An 18,252-nucleotide genomic window follows, 5' to 3' on the forward strand; every position below is an offset into this window, starting at 1 on the left:
GACAACCTGCAGCGGCAGCAACAGTATCACCCAGACAACCTGCAGCGGCAGCAACAGTATCACCCAGACAACCTGCAGCGGCAGCAACAGTATCACCCAGACAACCTGCAGCGGCAGCAACAGTATCACCCAGACAACCTGCAGCAACAGTATCACCCAGACAACCTGCAGCAACAGTATCACCCAGACACCCTGCAGCGGCAGCAACAGTATCACCCAGACACCCTGCAGCGGCAGCAACAATATCACCCAGACAATCTTCTGCGGCAGCAACAGTATCACCCAGACAAGTTGCAGCAGCCTCAATATCACCCTGACGCGCTGCTGCAGCACAACCATGCCATGCAGCGCACCTCCTTGCAACAGTCATGGCGTAGCTGTGAACTTGCACTAGCTTCTCATGGGCTTCCCAAGCAGGACACAAATGACATTTTTCCAATATTGTTTTGACCAATACACTGTCTCATGCTTTTAAAAAGTGCACCTTGTCCAAGGTAGAAAACAATCTGAGGGTGAGGATGCCTCTCATCCCCTCCACATTTTTTCTTAAGTTTGAGGAGAACCCTCACAGTACCACCTAAATAAAGGGTGTATAGAGGAAATATTACATCCGGGGTAGCAAAGATGCTGATAGAGTACTCTGCTAAAAGGTTTTGATAATCAGCGACTTGATGCAATGCAACCAGCACTACGAGAGAACCGTACTCCCAGGGGCAGGTAGTGTGCGTACTGCATCACGATTGTTAAAGCAGACATTTTTTTTAAAGTGATAGGTTGATGAAACAGAGCTACTTTCACAAAAACCTTTTCATCAGGAAAAGTACAGGGTTTGGGAACGAGGCCAGGCTCTGGCTTAACTGGTAACAGGAGACGTGCAGGCAATGAATCCTGCAAACACAGCAGCAGCCTGCGGAACAGACCTTTACGGAAGAATACATTCAAACAGAGCAGACTCCAGGCCATGGGGTCCGGGCAGTGGAGGGCAAGGATCCTGCCCTGGGTGACCGCTCCTGGGGCTGTGCCATGCACAGACCACATGACGCACACAGTCAGCAGGCGTGCCCGCTCCGACTGGCACCCTGACATGCATGTCAGAGCTGATTACATCTGCAAAGGGCACAACTCACCCCCATGACATCCGCACACCCCTCTCAGCATCTTCCCATGATGCACAGCCACCGCCCCTAGGATACTTACCCGAGCACAGAGATCAACCTGGAATATGGAGCCGTCGCTGCCCCCGCAGAACATGTGGTACTCTGTGGGGTCAAGGGTCACTGCCATGATCCTCACATCAAACAAAATGGACATCAAGAGGTCCCCGGAGGAGATGGACCAGAGCTGTAGGGGAAGGGAATTCAGAAATCACTGAGTGACCAGAAAAAGAAGGAAGAAAACCGGCTGAGGTAGGTATATGAAGGAGAAGCAAAGAACAAGCCATTACCAAGGCAGAGGCGACAAGACTGAGGTGGAACAGACAAGACGAGACAAGGGGCCGCACAGGCACGAGACAAGGGGGCCGCACAGGCACGAGACAAGGGGCCGCACAGGCACGAGACAAGGGGCCGCACAGGCACGAGCCACACAGGCAGGGGGCAGAGGCTAAACAGACAAGAGGCAGAGGCTAAACAGACAAGAAGCCACACAGAGCAGGGGCTACACAGAACAGAGGTAAATGAATGAAGACAAAAAAAGAAACCTTGCAACAACAGTGGTATCACTGAGTCTAAGTTAAAGTAAGACAGAGAGGTACTTTATGACTGACAGCCACAAAGTAAGGTACTGTACCCTCACACAGAAACCCATCCCACGACTCCGAGGTGGATGTTTCAGAGGTTTATACCACTGCTGATTGATTACACATGCAGCACCCCCAGACACTGGAGCAACTGCGAGATGCTCTGCAGACAGACAAGCGACTAAGCACAAACCAATGAGGATTTGCAGCTACCCTCCGCTGGTGAAGAGGGCCAGTACATGATATGATTCTAAGGAAGAAAGGAATACTGTACATCCCTTAAGCGGAGGGTTCTAGGCTCTCCACGGTAGGAAATGACAGCATCAAGAGCCACCAATTCACTGTCGCGCAGCACTTCACTCATCCGAAGTGCAGACTCCCCATACCTTGGCCGTCTGATCGAGAGACGATGTGGCTGCTCTTGCCAGGGCTCCGCCAGAGCCACAGTGCAGGTCTGTGATGGGAAGCGTGTGCCGGGACCAGACATGGAGGGGCTCTGCAAGCTGAGACTGCTCAGTATTCAAGACACTGCAGGAGGAGAAGAAAAGACAAGTGTCACAAGAACAGGATGAATTCAGGAACAGCACAAATGCCATCTGTGGTGGGCACGACTGCCCACTGGTAGAAACTCACCATTTTATGCTATCTGAACACGCCACTTGGGACTAAGCAGGCACCCACATGTGTCTTCCAGACCAGTGAGCTGCTTCACCTCACAGTCCACCTTAAATACTCTGCGGCTCCTCCCCTCGAACCAAAGGCCCGCAGGGGGCTGCTTCACCTCACAGTCCACCTTAAATACTCTGCGGCTCCTCCCCTCGAACCAAAGGCCCGCAGGGGGCTGCTTCACCTCACTGTCCACCTTAAATACTCTGCGGCTCCTCCCCTCGAACCAAAGGCCCGCAGGGGGCTGCTTCACCTCACAGTCCACCTTAAATACTCTGCGGCTCCTCCCCTCGAACCAAAGGCCCTCAGGGGGCTGCTTCACCCGACTGTCCACCTTAAATACTCTACGGCTCCTCCCCTCGAACCAAAGGCCCGCAGGGGGCTGCTTCACCTCACAGTCCACCTTAAATACTCTGCGGCTCCTCCCCTCGAACCAAAGGCCCGCAGGGGGCTGCTTCACCTCACAGTCCACCTTAAATACTCTGCGGCTCCTCCCCTCGAACCAAAGGCCCGCAGGGGGCTGCTTCACCTCACTGTCCACCTTAAATACTCTACGGCTCCTCCCCTCGAACCAAAGGCCCTCAGGGGGCTGCTTCACCTCACTGTCCACCTTAAATACTCTGCGGCTCCTCCCCTCGAACCAAAGGCCCTCAGGGGGCTGCTTCACCTCACTGTCCACCTTAAGTACTCTGCGGCTCCTCCCCTCGAACCAAAGGCCCGCAGGGGGCTGCTTCACCTCACTGTCCACCTTAAATACTCTGCGGCTCCTCCCCTCGAACCAAAGGCCCGCAGGGGGCTGCTTCACCTCACTGTCCACCTTAAATACTCTGCGGCTCCTCCCCTCGAACCAAAGGCCCGCAGGGGGCTGCTTCACCTCACTGTCCACCTTAAATACTCTGCGGCTCCTCCCCTCGAACCAAAGGCCCGCAGGGGGCTGCTTCACCTCACTGTCCACCTTAAATACTCTGCGGCTCCTCCCCTCGAACCAAAGGCCCGCAGGGGGCTGCTTCACCTCACTGTCCACCTTAAATACTCCAAGGCTCCTCCCGTGAGCCTCTTCCTTGTACAAGAGGTCCCCGTCTCAAAGAGCCACAACAGGTCTTTACAAACCCTTTCTATGGACGGCTGTATCCTGCTCTGGTTCATCATCTGAGCAGTAACCCCCGCACACCTGCTCTGGTGTCCAATCCCGTCTGTCCTTACATGAGTGCAGGCAAGCTTCTGGGTCACTGCTACATCTCACTTTATGGAAGAGGAGTGGAGTCATATCTCAGGCTGGAGATTCACTGAACTTGCAGGTTTTAGGAGTGCCAAGTGTGTATCAGGACCAAAGAAAACAGGCACTGTCAAAGCCAAGAGGGCAGTTCCTTAGCAAGACTAAGCTTACATTAGCTATTGAAAGTATATGCCACAACAATGCCACTTTTAGACTTGGTGGCTAAGAGCTTGCAATAATAATTCCAAACTAAAAAAAAAATAACCATCAGAAATATTTTTACTAGAAGATAAGGGTATGTCCTAGAAGACTGGTGCTCTTTAAACTAGTGCAGAGGACACTTTAGTTTTAATGCTAATCACAGGAAAGGAAAATATTACTTACCCAGTAAGCTTCTGTTCTTGGCATGCAGAGCTGTAGATTCACATGCTTTGCATACTTCTGCCATCTAGTGTTGGGTCCGGATGTTTGCACTTAGTTTTTCTTCGAAGAAGTCTTTCCAGTCACGAGGTAGGTGACTTCTCCTATTGGTGATAGTGCGCAGGGGCATCGACTCCATTGTTAAATTGTTTTCCCGCAGAGGGTGAGAATGGAGTTAGTAAGAGTAGAATAGAGATGTCCATGCGTATGTATATAAAGTAAGAGAACTGCAACAGGTATAAGTACCCGGGGAGGGGGGTGGGCTCATGTGAATCTACAGCTTGGCATGCCAAGAACAGAGGCTTACTGGGTAAGTAAAATGATGTGAGCTGTAGATCACATGCTTTGCATAGACTATACAGCAGTAATCTCCCAAAGCGTTGTAGCAGTTGTCTGGAAAAGTGTTCCAAGTACTGCCTGGCCCACATTAGCCTGTTGTCTTGTTAACGCATCAACACAATAGTGTTTGGTGAATGTGTGTGGTGTAGACCATGTTGCAGCCTTACAAATGTCAGCTATGGGAATGTTTCCTAAGAAAGCCATATTTTGCACATGGAACACGCTCTAGGGGGTATTGTTAAAGTACTCTTTGCTTTTGCATAACAAGTCCGAATACATTTGACAATGCATCTGGCAATACCTGACTTAGATATGCGATTGCCATTGTGAGGTGAAGAAAAAGCAACAAAAAGTTGTTTAGTCTTACGAAAATGACTTTGTTCTATGTAATACTAGCTTACCCGTCGCGCGTTGCTGCGATCTCCGAAGAAAGGAAATTCAAGGAAACTCGTTATGATGAATTTACATTGTGTCATTTTTATTGAAACTTATTCGTTTTAATATGGAAAACATTTCAAAGTGTCGTTTTAATTCTATTTATTCGAGTGCTTGTGGACACGATTTTTTGTTTTTCAGTCTTGTGCGTACATCAGTACTCAATAGATTATGAGGGCCCTGGGGGGCCGATATTTAAAAAAATGTTATACCAGAAACCTTCGTGGGAGTGTACTCAACTTCCCAAAGTTTCATGGCGATCGGATGAATGGTGTTTTAATTCTATTTATTTATTCGAGTGCTTGTGGATACACGATTTGTTGTTTTTCTGTCTGGTGCGTACATCAGTAGTCGAAAGATTATGAGGGCCCTGGGGGGGCCGATATTTAAAAAAAAAAAATATGCCAGAAACCTTCGCGGGAGTGTACTCCACAACTTCCCAAGGGTTTCATGGCGATCGGATGAATGGTGTAGTAATGCATAAAGGACAAACCGACAGACAGACATACATACATTCATTCATTTTTATATATATAGATAAAGGGCTCTTTGAACATCTAAAGTGTGTAGAGCTTGTTCTGCCACTGAATCTGGTTGAGGAAAGAACACAGGTAACAACCAATTGATTGATTGGTGTGAAATGCAGAAACTACCTTTGTTGCATGGATTCTGCACATATACAGAACTATGCGCAGGAAACCAGCACCTCGGTGTATAGTGGTGGAACCGCAATCCGACTAGCTATAGTGTCTCATTCATTCTTCGTACTACAGCGAAGCTACCAAGGGTTTGACATCGTAGAACATGTCACTCTGTCCCTGTCAGGAATCGCAGGAACAAGAACACTTTCGCATACTCTCTCATACTTGTTCACAACATGAGTAATCAGAGACACAGTATAGTTTAAAAAGTTTATTTTAACCAACTTGCTCTATAATGCAGTACATGAGCCAATACTAGCAGCAAAATGCATAAACACAATCTAGTGAGCATAGTTAATATTTCATAGAATACAAACGGGATATCATGTTATAAATGTAGTGGAGGAGGGACAAAATGCGCCTTACCACCCTCCCCGTGCTAGGAGCTACTTAATTGTAATTATAGAAGACCTCTGGGCTTTGTCATGGGGAACCCCATACCTCCGAGTCTAGATGCAAAGCTTTACATCTCCGGACAAGAGCAGCTCTTCTCTTTTGGGAAGGTTTTTCCCAAGTGCCCTAACATGCCTGCAACACAATATTAAAAGCACTCGATTTTCAGTAGTGCAGCTCTGCTCTCATATTGTGTCTATGTGCGTGGGGCTGACCAAAGCACATTAACAAGGGACTTTGTATTTTGATATTGAACATTAAGTGCAGACGAATACCACAGAGTACAGCAAAAGTGTGAAAGGCAGACAGTTCTCATGTGAAAACGCACAAGTAGAGTATTCTCGAAAACAAAGGCATAGAGTATCGTGTGCAAAAGCGGCAGCATGGCCGCCAAGCTTATACTAACTGATGCTAACTTAGCAATGTCCGCAATTAAACCCATGTCCTCACAACACCTTAGGTAGAAACTTAGGGTCAGTACGAAGAACCACTTGGTCTTTGTGAAGCTGGAAAAAAGGATCTTGTATTTTATTTTTTGTAGAGTTTTATATAGCGCGAACTAGACCCGAACCGAATCAGGTATCAGAGCGCTTTACATAGCACAAGTTACGTTTTTACATGAGGACACACAATTTTTTTTTTAGGCACGGGGAGATTAAGTGATTTGCCCAGAATCACAGGAGGTTTTGGCGTCGTTACCGAGACTCGAACCCAGATCCCCAGGTCCGAGGTTGAGCGCCTTAGCCGTTAGGCCAACTCCTCTCCAATGTATGGTTAGTGCCTGTAGTTCACCCGCTCTCCTCGGTGAAGTAATTGCAATGAGAAAAGCGAGTTTCCACAAGAGAAACTGCAGTTCACATTTATGCATGGGTTCAAACGGTGGGCCCATTAATCGTGTAAGGACTATGTTAAGATTCCAAACTGGGGCAGGTGGAAGGCTTGGAGGTACAACTCTCAAGTCCTTCCATAAAAGCTTTGACAACTGGCACTCTGAAGAGAGACAAGTGTTACCTATTTTGTAGATACGCAGCTCTCTCCGCGAGATGTAGGCAGATAGAAGATTAAGCCAACTCTGACCGCTGCAAGTATAACAAATGATATTTTGTATGGAAGCAGCAAGGGGATTGATATTATTGCAATAGATAACAAAACTCTCCCATTTAGCTGCATAACATGCTCTTCTAGTTGGCCTTTTGTTCGTACAGTCTGGTGGAAAATTCAGATAACCAAACTATGACTTCAGGAGCCAGATCGCTAGGTTGAGTTCCCTGGGATCTGGGTGTCCGATTTCTCCATGGCTCTGTGAGAGGAGACTGGATGTGAGATGCAGCTTTTGATGTGGAACTAGTGCTGGCTCCAACAGGGTCGTGAATGAATATGCTACTTACCAGTATGCATCTGTTCTTGGCATGTAGGGCTGCTGACATTCATATCTATAGCATAGATCGCCGCCTAGTGTTGGGTCCGGATGATTGCACATTGTTGTCCTGGAAGACTCTTCGAAGTATCACGAGATAGGTGGCTCCTCCCCTGGACTACAGTGCGCATGGGCATCGACTCCATCCCCAGATTGTTTTTAGCCATTGTGGCAAAGATGGAGTGTAATAGTGTAAGCGATGGCCATGCCTAAGAGTAAATACAAGAAAAGTCTGCAGCCGCTACAGGTGCCGGGAAGGAGGGCGGGCGATATGAATGTCAGCAGCCCTACATGCCAAGAACAGATGCATACTGGTAAGTAGCATATTCAGTTCGAGGCATGTGGGCTGCTGAAGTCATATCTATAGCATAGAATACATAGCAGTCCCTCCATTAACGGCTGCCGCCTGTGCCAGCTGCAGAAGTCTGAAAAAGTGTTTTAAGAACAGCCTGTCCTACAGCTGCCTGCTGTTTGGAGTGCACATCTACACAGTAGTGTTTGGTAAATGTGTGTGGTGTAGACCATAAGGCTGCTCTACAAATATCTTCCAAAGGATTATTACCCAGGAACGCCATGGAGGCCCCCAACTTGCGGGTAGAGTGGGCTCTGGGGGGGGACCGTTAAGGTGCGCTTAGCCTTGTGATAGCAAATCTGAATGCACTTAACGATCCACGTGGCTATCCCTGCTTTGGAAATGGGGTTGCCTTTGTGCTGGGCTGAAAAGGCAACAAAGAGCTGTTGTGTCTTTCTAAAGTCTTTGGTCCTATCAATGTAGTACATCAACGCTCTCTTGACATCAAGAGTGTGGAGCATTCTTTCTGCTACAGTCTCAGGGTTCTGAAAGATTGCGGGCAGTTCGATGGTCTGATTTACATGAAACTGCGAAACCACCTTAGGAAGGAATTTAGGGTTAGTGCGTAGCACCACCCTGTTGGCGTGAATTTGAATAAATGGCTCTTGCACAGTGAGCGCTTGTAGCTCACTAACACGCCGTAGAGATGTGATGGCAATGAGAAAAGCCACTTTCCATGTTGAGAACTGAATCTCACAGGAATGTAGAGGCTCGAAAGGGGGGCCCATCAACCTGGTGAGGACCACATTGAGGTTCCACACCGGAGCTGGCGGGGTCCTGTGAGGGATGACCCGCTTGAGCCCTTCCAAGAAGGCTTTAACAGCAGGCACCCTGAAAACAGAGAGATGCTGCCTGTTTTGAAGATAAGCCGCTATGGCGGATAAGTGTATCCGAATGGAAGCATATGCTAGATTGCATTTGTAAAGATGTAACAAATAGCATATGATGTTAGGAATGGATGCATCTAGCGGGTTGATGTTGTGGTCTGTACAGTAAACGACAAACCGCTTCCATTTTGCTGCATAGCAAGCTCTGGTAGTGGGCTTTCTTGCCTCCCGGATGATATCCATGCATTCCGGAGGCAGATTAAGGTAGCCAAATTCTAAGACCTCAGGAGCCAGATCGCCAGATTGAGCTGTTGTGGATCTGGATGCTGAATGTCGCCATGGTTCTGCGTCAAGAGCCTGGGTGTGAGGTGCAGCCTTTGATGCGGTACCACGGAGAGTTCTAGAAACGTGGTGTACCATGGTTGGCGTGCCCACGTTGGAGCAACCAGGATGAGAGTCATCGAGTGCTGCTTTAGCTTTCTTGCCACCAGCGGGATGAGAGGTGCTGGGGGAAAAGCGTACGCAAATCTGCCTGACCAGTTCATCCATATCGCATTGCCCTGCGATTGTGGGTGAGGGAACCTGGCGGCAAAGCTTTGGCATTTTGCGTTTTCCCTTGTGGCAAACAGGTCTATCTCTGGATGACCCCACTGCTGGAAGTACGGGCGGAGTACTGATGGATGTAACTCCCACTCGTGCATCTGGTGGCTGTACCTGCTGAGCAGATCCGCCATCTGATTGTCCTTGCCTGGGAGGTGTTCCGCCATGAGGAAGATGTTCCTCTGAATGGCCCACTTCCACATGCTCTGAGCCAGATGAGACAATTGTGGAGAGTGTGTACCTCCCTGTTTTTGAATGTAGTACATGGCCGTCATGTCCGTCCGGATCAACACGACCTTGTTGCACAGATGTACCTTGAAGGACTTGAGCGCCATGAAGATTGCCATCAGTTCTAGGTAGTTGATGTGCATCTTCTTTTGCTGTGACGTCCATAGTCCCTGCACCGTGTAGTGGAGCACATGAGCTCCCCATCCCTGGAGAGATGCGTCCGTTGTCAGGGTAATCTGTGGCACAGGCTCTTGGAACGGTCGGCCCTTGCAAAGGTTGTGTGGAGTCCACCAATGCAGAGAGCTGAATGCCCGACCGGTCACCAACACTAGGTCTTTCAACTGTCCAGATGAGACAACTGTGGAGAGTGTGTACCTCCCTGTTTTTGAATGTAGTACATGGCCGTCATGTTGTCCGTCCGGATCAACACGACCTTGTTGCACAGATGTACCTTGAAGGACTTGAGCGCCATGAAGATTGCCATCAGTTCTAGGTAGTTGATGTGCATCTTCTTTTGCTGTGACGTCCATAGTCCCTGCACCGTGTAGTGGAGCACATGAGCTCCCCATCCCTGGAGAGATGCGTCCGTTGTCAGGGTAATCTGTGGCACAGGCTCTTGGAACGGTCGGCCCTTGCAAAGGTTGTGTGGAGTCCACCAATGCAGAGAGCTGAATGCCCGACCGGTCACCAACACTAGGTCTTTCAACTGTCCTTGAGCCTGAGTCCACTGATGTGCCAAGCATTCTTGGAGCGGACGCATATGCAATCTTGCGTGCGGGACTATGAAGATGCAGGAGGCCATCATGCCTATTAACTGCATGAACACTCTCGCCGGAAGGGAGTGTTGCGGTCTGAACTTCTGGATTAGCGACTGGATGTTGTCGATCCTCACTGAGTTTGGCTGAGCCGTGGCTGCCAGAGTATCTATCGTCGCGCCCAAATACTGCCACACATGGGCCGGCTGAAGGTGCGACTTTGGATAGTTTAGTGAAAAACCCAGACTGTGAAGAAGGTGAATGGTGTGGGACATGTCGGCGGCGCACTGCTGGGCTGTCTTTGCCTGAACCAGCCAGTCGTCCAGATAAGGATAGACATGGACGTTTTGTCTCCTGAGGTGCGCCGCCACTGTCGCCAGACTTTTCGTGAACACTCTGGGGGCAGTGGTCACTCCGAAAGGAAGGACCTTGAATTGGTAATGCCTGTTCTGGATAGTGAACCTGAGGTATTTCCTGTGGGATGGAAGGAGTGGGATGTGAAAGTAAGCATCCTTGAGATCCAAGGTTGCGAGGAAGTCTCCCTGATTTAGCAATGGAAGAACCTGCTGCAGCGTTAGCATGTGGAAGTGTTCTGAGAGAATGTACTGGTTTAGGGGCCTTAGATCCAGAATAGGTCTGAGGGACCCGTCCTTCTTTGGGATTAAGTAGTACAGGGAGTAAACCCCTGTGCCTTTTTCCCCCACTGGCACGAGCTCTATTGCGCCTTTTTGCAGCATGACAAGAACCTCCTGCTGCAATAAGTGCAAATGCTCTGCTGACATAGGACGGTGTCTTGGTGGTATGTTGGGTGGAGTGGATGTGAGCTCCAAACAATAGCCGAACTGGATAAGTTTCCTGACCCACCTGTCTGTGGTGATGGATTTCCAGACTGGCAGGAACTGCTGGAGTCTCCCCCCGACAGGTGTTTGATGGTCGGGTGGCAGTGACAGGGAGTCACTGTTTGTTGGTGGCAGAGGAACAGGAACGGGAGTTGTTGTTGCCTCTGCCCTTGGTGCTGTTGCCGCGGTATCCTCCTCTACTCTGCTTGGTGTACGAGGATTGTGTCCCACCTTTATTGAACTGTGTCTGCTGTGACATGTGGCCTCTGTTAACACCTCGATTGCCTGAGCGACGAAAAGTGTTCCCTCGAAACTGTTGGGACTGTAGAGCTCCCCTGGACTTGGCAGTCTCAGTATCTTTCTTTCTTTCTTTATTTTTTCCAGGGTGGAATCCACCTCTGGACCAAATAACCTGTCAGGGTTTACCGGCTGGTTGAGGATGGTAGTCTGTATCTCTGGCTTGAACCCGGAGATTCGGAGCCAAGCCTGACGCCTCAACATTACGCTAGTGTTGATTGCCCGTGCTGCCGTGTCTGCAACGTCTAGTGCACACTTTATAGCAGCGTTGGAGATGAGCTTCCCTTCCTGTATAAGCATTTCAGCTCCCTCTTTAAACTGATCTGGTAGGTGTTGCAACAGGGTCTCTAGGGTGTCATAGTGTGCCCTGTCGTATCTGGCCAAGAGTGCCTGCGTGTTTGAGATACGCCAGATGTTGGCCGCCTAAGCTGCTACTCTCTTCCCTGATGCCTCCAGCACTTTTGATTCTTTGTCTGGGGGAGGAGCTTCACCCGTGGTTTGCGAGTTCGCCCTTTTGCGTGCATTAGAGACTACCAAGGAGTCCAACGGCAACTGGCCCTTGATGTAGGTAGGATCGCCAGGTGCCGGACTATATTTCTTTTCAATCCTAGGGTTGACAACCCTTGGCCTTGTAGGTTCCTTAAAAATGTCCGCAGCATGCTTAAGGACCCCTTTCAGCATTGGAAGAGTCTTAATAGTCTTTTCAGCAGTGGAGAAAGTGTCAAAAAGGAAGTCAACCTCCACAGCGTCAGCATGCATCTCAACATCGTGGTTTTTAGCTGCCCTCTCAATTAAGGCATTAAATGCCGCAGAATCTTCAGTGGGAGACGTTTTGATGGTGTACACCTGAGGGTCATGGACGGTGTGCTGATCCCCTTGATCACCTGCCTCCACCCACGAGTCCTGTTGCTCATCAGGCTCTGTATTGGTGGGAAAGTTGTATTCTTCATCCTGCTCCCCTTCATCCTCCCCATCAGAATAAGTGGGTGAGGGTGTTGCACTTTTTTGAGTCTGTGGAACGATTGGTTCTACTAAGACTGGTGTTTCTGGTGCAGGTCTTTTGCGCTTTAGAGGAATTGTAAATGACTCCAAAGGCTGCGATGCTGTTATCTTCCTTTTGTAAAGCGTAAGCTTTCCGGTGTCGGCATCGATGAAGTGCTCCGACTGCTCCTCTAGCAAGGGTGGTCGATGCTTCAAGCTCCCAGCCGGGTGCATCGGCTTCGATACCACAGAGTCCTTGGGCACGGAGCGTGGTGCGAAGGCCTTCGGCGCCACCTTACGCGGTAACGTGAATAGGATTGGCGTCGAAGTTTTTTGCGTCGGGACAGCTTGCTTCGGGGCTGAAGGTGTCTTCGGTTCCGATGCCGAAGCCTTGTCCTTAAGTCGCTTGAGGAAGTCCGAGACCTGCTTCGTAAAGGAAGCGGACGGTTTCGTGGACGCGACAGATGACCTCGGTCCACCCCCAGGGGAAGACCCGAGTGTCGATGACTTTGGTTCGTCCGATCGAGGCGTAGGAGCAACCTTCTTCGGGGCGCTACGATCTCCATCCACGGAAGCAGCCGTCGACGCCGACGGCTTCGGGGCGGTGGCCTTGACTACCGGCGCCGGGATCCCAGACTTCGGCTTGGCGCCCTTGCCTGACGTCGTCTCGACGGGCCGTTTGGCTTTTGGCTCTACGGCCTTGTCCGACTTCGGCTCGACAGCCTTTTTGGATTTTGGCTCGACTGCCGTGCTCGACCCTGAGTCTATGGCCTTTCTAGTACTTGGCTCGACGGCCTCGACCACTTTTGTCACTTTGACCGGGTCGACACCTTTTTTAGGCTTTGACCCCTCTGAAGACGATGGCGTTGATGGGGTAGCAGACGTCTTCGGTTTCGATGGCGCCTCGACCATCTTTGTTTTTGTCGACACCGATGGTTTCAGTTTCGGTTTCGACAATGGCGGCTCCGCTGAAGTGTCCGTAGCCGGGCCGGAAGGCGGGGCCGTAGATCTTGGTGTAAGGTCTTGGGTAAGGCCATGTGGCGATCCCTCGACCTGAGCCTTTGTAAGTGTTCGAACGGGGCATAGCCCTTCCTCTGGGCTATCTTCCATGGCCCCATAGGCCTCATCGTCGTCTCCTACCTCGTCGACGACTTCCTCTATGTCTTGGCCTTCGACATCCGCGTCGTAGTCGCATTCGATGTCCACCGTTGGAGGTGAAATCTGCATCTGAACCTCTTGTTCGTCTGCTTCTTCGTCGTCAAAGATGTCCACCGGTGCCGGGGCCGATCGCCGGGCCTCGAGGCGCGCCACACGCCGAAGCCGAATCGTCTTCTTCGAACGAAACCTGGAACAGGCCTTACAGCTGGCTTCGTCGTGGTCCGGCGACAGGCACTTGTTGCAAACTAGATGGACGTCAATGTGAGGATACTTCGATCCACACACGGGACATTTCTTGAACGGACTCCGTTCCATGCCGTCGAAAGTCTTGCTGCGTCGACAGGGCCTCGATCACCAAGAAGTCACCCGACTCCCTGGATATCCGACTCGAACTGAGTTGGAAGTGAACCGGGACCGAACGCAAACAATACAGACGGTTTGAATAAAAGGCCTTCTGGCCTTGAAAAGTTTATACCGATTCCGAACTGGAGAGAACGAAATTACATCCGAACCCAATGGCGGAAAAAAACAATCTGAGGATGGAGTCAATGCCCATGCGCACTGTAGTCCAGGGGAGGAGCCACCTATCTCGTGATACTTCGAAGACTCTTCCAGGACAACAATGTGCAATCATCCGGACCCAACACTAGGCAGCGATCTATGCTATAGATATGACTTCAGCAGCCCACATGCCTCGAACCCACGGTTGACGGGCCCATGTGGGAGCTACTAGAATCAGTGTGAGGGATGTTTGCATGAGTTTCCGAACCACTAATTGAACAAGTGGGAGAGGCGGAAAAGCATAGGGAAATATCCCTGACCAGTTCATCCATAGTGCATTGCCTTTGGAGGGACCAGCTTGGGCATTTTGCATTTTCCTGTGTGGCAAAAAGATTGAGGAAACCCCCAACTTTGAAAGTATGGGAGGAGAAGTTGAGGGTGGAGTTACTGCCTCTGTCTGCTGAGGTTGGCAATCTGATTGTTTACTCCTGGGAGGTGCTCTGCTAGGAGATAGATTTTGTGGTGAATGGCCCACTTCCAAATGGCTTAAGCCAGGTGTGACAGTTGGTGTGTGTGCCCCCCCTGTTTTTGTGTATAATACATAGCTGTCATGTCAGTGCAAACCAAGACAGCTTTGCCTGCAAGGTGAGCCTGAAAGACTGAGCGCTAGAAACACTGCTAGCAGCTCTAGATGATTTATGTTCAGAGCTTTTTGCTTTTGACTCCACAAGCCTTGAACTGAGTGTTCTTAGAGATGAGCTCCCCAACCAGTGAGCGACACGTCTGCTGTTAGAATTGTCTGTGGAACTGGGTCTATAAAGGGCCGCCCTTTTGATAAATCTTGTGGGTTCCACCACTGCAGAGAGTGATAAGTTCGGCAGTTTACCAACACTAGATCAGTTAAAAGACCCTGCGACTGGTTCCTCTGACTTGCTAAGCATTCCTGAAGTAGACTCATGTGGAGCCTGGGATGGGGAACAGTCATGATGCAAGAGGCCATCATTTCCAGCAGCTGCATATACACTCAAGTCGGTAGTGGGCAAGTGTCCTGAAACTGCAGCACTAGAGCCTGAATATTGCAAATTCTGGCTGCATTGGGAAAGGCCAGAGCTCTTTGAGTATCTCAAGTGGCTCCTAAATAGTTTTGAGTGTTGTAAGGCTGATTATGTGATTTCAACACATTGACTGTGAACCCCAGTTGGTGCAGTAACTGCAGTGTTGTGTGAGTTTGCTGGAGACACTTTAGGTACGCACTGGCTTTAATGAACCGGTCATCCAAGTACGAGAACACATGAATGTGTTGTCTTCGTAGGTGAGCTGCGACTACTGCCAGACATTTTTTAAAGACTCTGGGAGCCGTGGTGACTCCAAACGGGAGTACTTTGAACTGGTAATGCTGCCCCGCAACCACAAATTTGAGAAATTTGCAATGAGTGGGATGTATTGGAATGTGGAGATAAAGAAGTCTAAAGTAGACTAAGTCGTCCTGTTGTAAAAGTGGGAGCACTTGTTGAAGCGTCACCATGTGAAAATGATCTGATTGTAGGGAACAATTCAATTCTCTGAGGTCTGAGAGAACCGTCCTTTTTGGGTATGAGAAAGTAAAGAGTATCCGCCGACCCCGGATATTGTAGTGGTTCAGGATCTAAGGCCCCCTTAAGCGCTAGGCAATAACTAGAAGGAATAATTCCTAGCACCAATTTGTCTGTAGTTATGGATTGCTAGACGGACAGGAATTGAGAAAGACACCCCGACAGGTGTTACATGATTAGGGTGTAGGTAAGTTACTTTTGGTATTGGAGGCAGAGGCACGTGTGTTGGACCCTCTACCTTTGCCATTGTTGCGAAAGCAGAGAGCTGATTGTTGCCTTTGTATGATGTAGAGGCAGAGTCTGAGGAGGTATTCTTGGACCCTCCAGGATAGAAGGCGCACCAAAAGGAACCACAGCCAGAAGGGGATTGTAGGGCCCCATAGATTTTCCCACGTCTGTGTCCTTTCTAAGGACGTGTCTACCACAGGACCAACTAGGTGTTTGTCAAGCAGCGTGTTAAGAATAGAAGCTTGAACTTCTGGTTTAATTCCAGAAATTCATAACCATACATGCCTTCTTAGTAGCACACTGGTGTTGACGGCTATAGCCGCAGTGTCAGTCGCATCTAAAGCGCACCTAATGGAATTGTTAGAGATGAGCTTTCCCTCTTGCACTAGGTCTTGAGCTTTGGACTTGTGCTCATCAGGCAGGAATTGGAGCAATTGCGCCCTATCATACCTAGCTAAAAGTGCTTGGGTGTTAGAAACGCGCCAGAAATTTGCAGCTTGGGAGGCTGCTCTTTTGCCAGAAAAGGGGGTGGTGATGAACAGAGTGTCTGAATTAAGCAGACCACTCTTACCCAGTCCAAAGATCAGGGCTTGATCCATCACCGTTTTTTAGCTCACTGCACCATCCCAGCTCAGAACCTGGCTATATGCAAATTAGTCTGTCCCTGTCCCAGTGCATGATGGGAACAGGGCAAACCAAACTACCAAGCCAATTCTTATACTGGGAAGGAAACAAGCTTCCGGGGACCGGTTTCTGGCATTTCAGCCGTCGTCGGCCCGGCTTGCTTGAATCCTGATGGTGCAATGAGCAAGGGACTCACATCTGAGTATACCCTTCCACGCTTATGGTGGACAAAATGATTCAGAAAAGGGGGTGGTGATGAACAGAGTGTCTGAATTAAGCAGACCACTCTTACCCAGTCCAAAGATCAGGGCTTGATCCATCACCGTTTTTTAGCTCACTGCAAGCCCTGATCTTTGGACTGGGTAAGAGTGGTCTGCTTAATTCAGACACTCTGTTCATCACCACCCCCTTTTCTGAATCGTTTTTGGCCACTATAGGTGTGGCAGGGTATACTCAGACATGAGTGCCTTGCTCACTGCTCCATCAGGATTCAAGCAAGCCGGGCCGACGACGTCTGAAATGCCGGAAACCGGTCCCCGGAAGCTTGTCTCCTTTCTGGTGAAGAATTGGCTTGGTAGTTTGGTCTGCCCTGTTCCCATGATGCACTGGGCCAGGGACAGACTAATTTGCATATAGCCAGGTTCTGAGCTGGGATGGGGCAGTGAGCTAAATAACGGTGATGGATCAAGCCCTGATCTTTGGACTGGGTAAGAGTGGTCTGCTTAATTCAGACACTCTGTTCATCACCACCCCCTTTTCTGAATCGCTTTTGCCAGAGGCATCTATCAACGTAGACTCTTTGTCTGGAGGTGGAGCATTCCCGGATGTTTGAGAATTGGCCCGTTTACGGGCATTAGAAACCCCTAAAGTATCTAAGGGTAACTGGCCCTTGATATAAACTGGATCTGATGGTGCAGATTTATACTTTTTGTCTACCGTGGGGGTGAGAATACGTGCCTGAACAGGATCCTTAAACATGTTACCCACATGTCTATGCATACCCTTGAGCATGGGGAATGTATGAGGGGATCTTTGGGAACTACTAGGGGTTTTGAAAAGGAAATCCTTCTCTAGGGATTCTTTGTGTTATTGAACCCCATGATAATCAGCAGCTCTGCTTAATAGTTCTATATAGCCTAGGTTGTCATCTAGTGGAGAAGGTTTATTAGGGTAAAGATCAAGATAGTTATCTGTGGGAGAATCCTTCCAGGGGTCTGCAGGTGCAGGATCATTGTCCCCATTCCCGTCATCCTGATCATTAGGTGCATATGGTGGTGGTGTATTAGTGGCAGTAATTAACAAGTGTGTTTCAGAGAGAGGGGAAGGGTTAGTACCAATATTTTTCCTCTCTAAATGAATGGGATAGGCTTCATCTAACTCAGATTTGCATTTAAGTGGTCATTTTTTCGCAATAGGTCCAGTTTTTGGGTTTATGTACAGTTTTTTGTTTCAGGTTTGAAGGCGGGACATCGAAATGGAGCTCCTTCGATGGCATCGGAGAATCTTTGTTTCGGCGCAGAAGTTATCAATGCCGGTGTCTTGGGTGCCGAGGATTTTAAATCCAAAGACTGTTTCGGCATCCAAGGAGGTAACACTGAGATGAGTTTTGGTTTCAACCCCGAAGGTTCGGCTCGGAGACAGAGTGTTGACGACTAGATCGCGGGCTGGAAGGCTTTGGTATGAGTTTCGGTGCTGAGCCACAAGGCGGGCGTTGGAAACATGTTCTCAGTGCCGACCATTGCCCGAAGGCAGAGGGAGGACCAGAGCCTTTTTCTTGGGCCGAGTTGGACTTTGGGACAAGGGAGCATCGGCACTCACGATAAGCCGACCTTGCAGAACGTCTTCGCCCACATCGGAGACGAACTCAGGAACGGAGATATGCTCCTCTTGTTCTTCCTTGCCCCTATGGAATTGCTGGTGTCTTGTTCGGAATATTCTCCAAAGA

At 49.5% G+C, this 18,252-nt stretch overlaps 1 protein-coding gene across 1 annotated transcript in view; it reads right to left on the minus strand.

The window, feature by feature from the left end:
• Positions 1-18,252, minus strand: part of WDR18 (WD repeat domain 18) — a 92,539-nt gene that overhangs the window by 56,367 nt on the left and 17,920 nt on the right. Inside the window, exons 4-5 of the mRNA XM_078671295.1 lie at positions 2,125-2,266; positions 1,198-1,341 (exon numbers count right to left, since the gene is read on the minus strand). Coding sequence (XP_078527421.1) covers positions 1,198-1,341; positions 2,125-2,266 — 286 coding nt within the window. The remainder of the gene's footprint in view (positions 1-1,197; positions 1,342-2,124; positions 2,267-18,252) is intronic.

The sequence above is a fragment of the Lissotriton helveticus genome, chromosome 12 (genome assembly GCF_964261635.1).
Source record: "Lissotriton helveticus chromosome 12, aLisHel1.1, whole genome shotgun sequence".
Taxonomy (NCBI): Eukaryota; Metazoa; Chordata; class Amphibia; order Caudata; family Salamandridae; genus Lissotriton; species Lissotriton helveticus.